Here is a 7,249-nt window from a genome sequence, read left to right on the forward strand (position 1 = left end):
GGTCAATCACCATCTCTTTTGTCTTGCTGGTGTTCAGGACCAGATGATTTTTCTCACACCACTCCACAAAGTCAGTAACAACCGCCCTGTATTCCCACTCGTCCCCCCTAGATACACATCCAACAATGGCAGTGTTGTCTGAGAACTTTTGTAGATGACACTGGTGGGAGTTGTACTTGAAGGAGGAAAGCACTGTCTTCCGGGGTGCCCCCATGCTGCAGACTACCACGTCTGACCCACAGTCTCGCAGCCTTATGAACTGAGGTCTGTTTGTGAGGTAGTTAATGATCCATGCAGACAGGTGTTGGTCCACACCTGCCCCCTCCAACTTCCCCCTCAGCAGTGACGGCTGGATTGTGTTGAAAGCACTGGAGAAGTCAAAGAACATGACCCTCACAATACTTTCGAGGGACTCCATAATGAAAAAGGGGTGTTTGCAGTGCAGGTTTCAAGCCACAAGTTGAACTGGGTGGTAAGCAAACTGAATAAGTTCACTACAAGTAGCCGTCCGTCTAAGCTGAGCCAGCACAAACAAACTTGGCATTTGGTTTCTTGTTGGGTTGAATGTGCTGAAGCTGCTGTGCAGCATTTTGCTTCAGGTTGTTAAAAGCTCAGCTGACTCAAACATACAGTTTATGGCTGAATTCTTTTCCTACCTTTGGACTGTATGCTATGTTGTCATACTACCAAAGCAACCTTTGCTGAGCCTTATCTAGCTGAAACAGTCATACCTTCCTGGGACTAGATCATAGACAGTATAGATGAAGCTAAGTGACATCACCCATTGGTTTGATTTGGAGCTGGTGTGAAGCCCAAAGTTGTGTCTTACGGTCGGTGTCATGCTTTCCTGGTGGAGCCAGGGCCTTCCAGATTAGAAGTTTGGGTGGTTGCCTTTGCCCCACTACCTCATACTGAATGCTAGCTTACTGAAAACACTGGCCACACTTCCCTCCTGCTACTTACTAAACTATGAAATGTTGCACACTGCCAAGTGACTGCAACTGCTTGCTAAATGTTACAGCAAAAAGCTGTGTTTGATAACAGTTGCATAAACTTTGCCTAATGTATCAAAACACTAAAAATGTGCCTGTGCACCAGAGACAGAATAGTCTATCTGGTTAGCAGGCTGGCTAGTGGACTGAATAATGCAAAATATATAGTGACTTACTGTAATTCTAAGTTATGCTAACAGGCCAGGAATTGTATCAGGTGTTGTTAATCCTAATGAGACACTGTGTGACAACATTCCTTGAGGGTCTTATTATTGTAACTCTTAACCACAGTGACCGTAAAACTGTCTGCCTGAAAAAGTGAATTCAGAATGTTTCACTCAGTGTGAGTTTGGAAGCTGCAGAGAGCAGCAGGCAGTCAATCACACCTTTCAAATAACACCCACGCTGCAGACATGAAAGCCTTCTATTAGCCTTAAAATCTTATTAGTGAGCACTAGTTTCCAAAATGACCACCAGTACAATAGTTAGAGGGCCTGAATTTAGTGATTGAGACCATAATATCTCTTGGGAAAAAATGATTTACTTAGTATTTCTAGAGAGAAATTAATGCTTTTTAAATGGGAGTCAGCTCTGTGTCCTTCTACAGCCACCAAAACTTTCCTCTACTTAGGATAGCTATTGGCCCAGACTGACTGAGAAATACCAAGGGCTGAAAGAAGAGTTAGAAAAGATGTGGAAGGTGAAGGCACAAGTGGTCCCTGTGGTAATAGCAACATTGGGGGCTGTGACCCCCAAACTGGGAGAGTGGCTCCAACAGATCCCAGGAACAACACCTGAGATCTCTGTCCAGAAGAGTGCAGCCCTAGCAACAGCTAAGATACTGTGCAGAACCCTCAAGCTCCCAGGCCTCTGGTAGAGGACCCGAGCTTGAAGGAAAGAATAAGACTGACCTGAAGTGGAAGGAGTGGGGAATTTATTTATTTTATATATATATATATATACAGTGGTGTGAAAAAGTGTTTGCCCCCTTACTACAGGGGGGGGAAACACTTATTCACACAGGGCTTTGTAGTTTTGGATTTTGTTTTCCCTTAATAATAAAAACCTTCATTTAAAAACTGCATGATGTGTTTACTTGTGTTATCGTTGACTAATATTTAAATTTGTTTGATGATCTGAAACATTACAGTGTGACAAACATGCAAAAAGATAAGAAATCAGTAAGGGGGCAAACACTTTTTCACACCACTGTATATACTGTATAAAATTCCCCACTCGCCCCCCACTTTGGGGTGGTCTTGTATTCCTTCCTTCAAGCTTGGGTCCTCTACCAGAGGCCTGGGAGCTTGAGGGTCCTGCGCAGTATCTTAGCTCTTCAAATTCTTTCAAAAGAACATCACATCCTTACCTACTATGTTTGCTGATATGGAAAAAATTCTGAAATTTGTAATCAAGTTTAAATAAATGAACCATACTGTTGCACTGGGTGGCATACAGTATATACGCCTGAAATTGCGTGACTATGTGTAAACACTGCAGTAATTTCTAGATGGTAAAACCAAAATCTATAATGTGGCCTTCAACTGCACATAATTTTTTTAAATTACATTATTTACATTAAATCTAGATCACACAGGGCAGGGAAGTCAGATTTACTGACAATAAGACAACAACAGCCTTATCTTTTGTTGAACTAAGAGTTTAGGAGAGGCTTAATACAATGAAAACAATTCAGTCAGTGTGATCTTCATCCATGGATGATCACCAGAAGTCTCATCACATGCGTGGAAGGCAAGAGAAAGATAGTGTGCAGCATGTGCCTTTGTATTTCTTACATGATGGTGACTGAAACCTGTTAACACACTCATATTGTGGGAACTCGGCCATCATTTTGGGGACCACAGGCTGGTCCCCACAAGAAAATCACTGAATTTCAGGGTGACAACATTATTTAAGGTTAGGGTCAGGGTTAGGGTTAGGCAAGTAGTGGTTATGGTTAAGGTTAGTCTACAGGAAATGAATGTAAGTCAATGTAAGGTCCTCACAAGGAATGAAAACACAGTATGTGTGTATGAGTGAGTGTGTAATATGGAGCTGTATGATCAACTAAGCATTGTGTTTCCTTAACATGACTACCCATCCAGAGAGGGAAACCAGGCATTTCGGGAGACCATGGCTGCACTGGAGAAACAACCATGTGTCAGGGGCCTGTCCTTTACCTCATTCCTCATTCTTCCTTTCCAGAGGATCACAAGACTCAAGCTGCTTGTACAAGTGAGTGTGCCAACATGACTTAGAACTACATAAACTAGATACTATACATTAAAATGGCAAATTGCAGAAGTTTGGATATGTTTTGAATGTATGTCAAAATTGTACTAATAAATAGCGGTCTGATGTTACTGTAAAGATTTTTTGTTGAAGCTATTATGTTGTTTTTATATGACTTTATTCCTGTATATAGAATATCCTGAAAAAGGCAGAGGAAAACTCAGAGAGGGAAGCAAATGCTATAAAAGCACATCAGCAACTGGAGCAGGTGAGCATTAGTCAGAAGTGTGTCCAGACTGGGCTCAGAAAGGCAGCTGTGAGGATGGTGCCAACATAATGATTTGACCACCATTATGTTGGCAGAATTATTTATGCAGTGTGCTGGCTAATCAGACACAAGCAAGCACACATTCCATATAAGTGTTAAGCACAGTTTAAAACAAATACGATCTACTTCATGCTTTTTAACAAATGAGGACAGTCAGATTATACTTCCACTAAGATAAAATAATACGAAAAATAAGATGCTATTTGCTGCTTGTACAGCATCATCTTTTCACTCTAAATGCAGTATAGTGCTGCTCCCACTTGCTTGTGCAAAATAATAAGTCTAATTGTAATTGCCTAAAGTCACTTGTATAAGTGGAGTCAGCACTTATATTAAAGCAGGTTGTACTGCAGTGTGCAGACTGACACTCATAAGGATGACACTAGAGTGGAACAATGACCGATGAGGGCAAAGATATTTGTACAGGATTTGTTGTGACTGACATTCTTTAGTATTCTTGCTATTTTATTTTTATAGCCATAACATACATTTTATTACAACCTATATTAATAATTTCTGCCACCGTCAGCTGCCTTTTGCACAATATTGTGGCAGATAACTCAGATAACTCTTACCAGTTACATCTATCCTTGTCGGGACGGCTCACACACGGAAGGGTGAGTGAGTCAAGAAAGGGCGGACCCGAATAGCTGACTTCAGTGCAATCAGTAATTTAATGGTGCTCAACAGTCTATATACAGTGCAGTGAAACATAAGATAAACAGGAATATGAAAACTAGATAAACCGGGTGCCGATCAGCAACAGATGTCAGTTCCATGCAGTGATGATGAGGGCCTAGCTGCGTTGCTGGGGTCACCCCTGAGCTGGTCGGTGGAGAATGGAGGTTACTGAGAAGATAGAGAAAACAAGCAGGCGATGAGAAGGTGGAATCGGGTGACTGTGCATTGACCTGGCTGGTGCACACTGGGAGGGTGGAGTAGAGCCCAGGTCCAGAGATGGCTGTCCGTGGAGGAGGAAACAGGGTGGTAGGGACGAGAGGGGAAAAAATATACAAGATTACAATAGATACTTGGTCAAAAAGGGAAAATAACAACGGTGGCCCGAGAACATGAACAAGGTGGTAAGTGAGCCGAGTATAAGTAAAGAGAAAGACTAATGAAGTGCAGCTGGTGTAATCAAGGGATGTGGAGCAGGTGTGGAAGGTGGTGTAATCAGGGACCGAAAAGAAAACAAGGTGAGGGATGTGAGAGAGGCAGGTGCAGCCGGGCAAACCTGACAATCCTAAGCTCCCTTACATGAATTAGAGCAGCCAGTGTTCTCTGGGAACTGAGTTGCAGAAATAAACAGCAAGTGGGATTTGTATATGAATATGATTATCAGGTAGGTTTGTTTTTTTTATACCAGATTTATTATTATCAAAAAATATTATATATTTATATTTGTTTGTAATGTATATCCCATGACAATAAAAATCAAATACAAGATAATAACAAGGTAAAACAATATCACATGGTGCTCCAAGGTTATGGATTGATGGGAGATATTTGTGTCTTCCTCAGATTGTGAAAGAGGGTAACGAGGGTGTGCGAAAAATGAGTCGTACTGAAGAGCTTATCAGCATTGAGAAAACTGGAGTTTAAATCCAAGGTAAACTGAGTTTACTGTCTTTCATTTTCAACTGTTATGAAGTCATGTGGTTCTGTTTTTATGATGGCACAATGTAGATTTTGGGACAGTATGCCAGTTGTATTTTTGATGTGGCATGCAGGTTTTTATTTTGCCTATATCCATTTCATACATAATATGAAGCCTTGCTGATATGGCTGTAAGATCATAATGTGTTAGTAACAATCAAGCAATGCAATGCAATAATGGTTACAATAATGGCACTCAAGCTTAAGGGGATCTGTTCAGACTATAGCTATGCCCCAACTTAGAAACCACCTTTTTCAGGTCTGGATTTCAAGACTGAATGTGTCATAAGTGAATCATTGTGACTCATTCTAAAGATTTGAGAAATTAGCTGGAAAATGTGGCTGTGTTGTGCCTAGTTTTAGACACATGGTTTAGCCTTTGCAACCATCTGTATCTCACCACATTTATTTAAAGGTGTGAAGATGAGAAGTATTACACGATCACATTATATTTGCCTGCCTTTGCATCCAGATGGTCATTAGTCAGTGGTAAATACTTCACATGAACAAGAACAATTAAAGAGTACAGTTAAATGATTCTTCTTAAAAGCAGCTTTGGCATAATGTTTCTCTAGTCTTATACAATACAAAAGTCAAAAGTATGATTACAATATTCTGTTTTTCTGTTCATTATCTTGGTATGTCAGGATAAAATGTTTTCTCTTGCATAATTCATATGAGAAAATGCTTGTTTGTTTAGGTAACACAATATGCCACAGATCCATCATGACACACTAAGACAAAATTAGGGGAATTCAAGATATAATTTGAAAAGTGAATGTTACTACTAAAGCAATTGTAACATTAACAAGCAGTTGTCAGTAATAAAGCAAGCCTGACTTCATGCATATTAAATTACATCTAGAGACATAATATATGGTGACAAGGATAAACAAACAGACAGTTCAAGACGTTTGTCAGGGATAATGTGCACTTAGCAAGTGAAATGAAGCTAGGCTAATGTTAACAGTGTGTAAAGTGTGCTACTCTACTGATGTGCTGCAAGCTGTGAAGAAGCCAGGTGCTTTCTCCAACAAAGAAAAAGAACAGGTAGGCATAGAGTATCAAAACTGAACACAAAGTTCTCAGGATACAATGGCATCCTGTACATAAAACAGCTGATAGAACAGATGCACTATACATGCTGTCAAGACAACAAACAAGTGTTTAAAGATGCGCTAGGGATCACAGTAAGGCTACTAGCCAGTGTTGGCACACCCTGCTTCTTCCAGGTGAGGTTGATACCTTTTTTTTTTATTTGATTTGATTTATTCTTTCAAACATGTAACAACAGTCAATATGTCAACACACATAATTCCACACATATCCACAAATATATTTTCAATTTGCTTATACCTAGTACATGCTTGAACGGAGTAGGAAGAAGTTAGGCTTATCTAGTCCTACCCCCTAACATCATCTTATCATCATTGGTTTGCAAGCAGTATTACTACATGGATAATTTTGTTCTACACCACGCTAGTGATATACTGGTGGTATAAAACACCACACTCCCAATGTTACACCTGATTAATCGTTAAGCTTGTTCTTGCCCATATCTTGATTGACACATACCTTTATATTTGTGTTTAAACTCATCAATTTTCTTACTGTTTTTTATGTCCACACTTAAATTATTCCATAGTTTTACCCCACTTATAGAAATACAGAATCTTTTTTTGGTTGTACGTATAGCATGAATTTTTAAATTTAACTGACCCCTTAGATTGTATCCCCCTTCCCTTTCATCAAATAGTTTTTGAATTCCACCAGGTAATACATTTTTCCTGGCTTTATACATAAACACAGCAGTCTTGTGACCCACTAAATCAAAAAATTTTAACAATTTAGACTGTATGAAAGCTCCATTGGTGTGATCCCTATACCCCATCTTATGCACAATTCTTATCGCTCTTTTTTGTAATATATACAATGGTTGAAGTGAACTTTTGTATGTGTTTCCCCAGTTTTCAACGCCATACTCCAAGTATGGTAAAATCAATGAAGAATACAAAATACGTAGTGCTTTTCTGTCCAAAAT

The 7,249-nt window shown here is 39.7% G+C and overlaps 1 protein-coding gene across 1 annotated transcript in view; it reads left to right on the forward strand.

Annotated features, from left to right (window-relative positions):
• Positions 1-7,249, forward strand: part of LOC109957375 (ephexin-1-like) — a 37,310-nt gene that overhangs the window by 17,146 nt on the left and 12,915 nt on the right. Inside the window, 4 exon segments of the mRNA XM_020595224.1 lie at positions 3,098-3,227; positions 3,418-3,492; positions 5,074-5,135; positions 5,137-5,161. Of these exon segments, the coding sequence (XP_020450880.1) occupies positions 3,098-3,227; positions 3,418-3,492; positions 5,074-5,135; positions 5,137-5,161 (292 nt within the window).

Source organism: Monopterus albus, unplaced genomic scaffold, assembly GCF_001952655.1.
Source record: "Monopterus albus unplaced genomic scaffold, M_albus_1.0 scaffold26.1, whole genome shotgun sequence".
Lineage (NCBI taxonomy): Eukaryota > Metazoa > Chordata > Actinopteri > Synbranchiformes > Synbranchidae > Monopterus > Monopterus albus.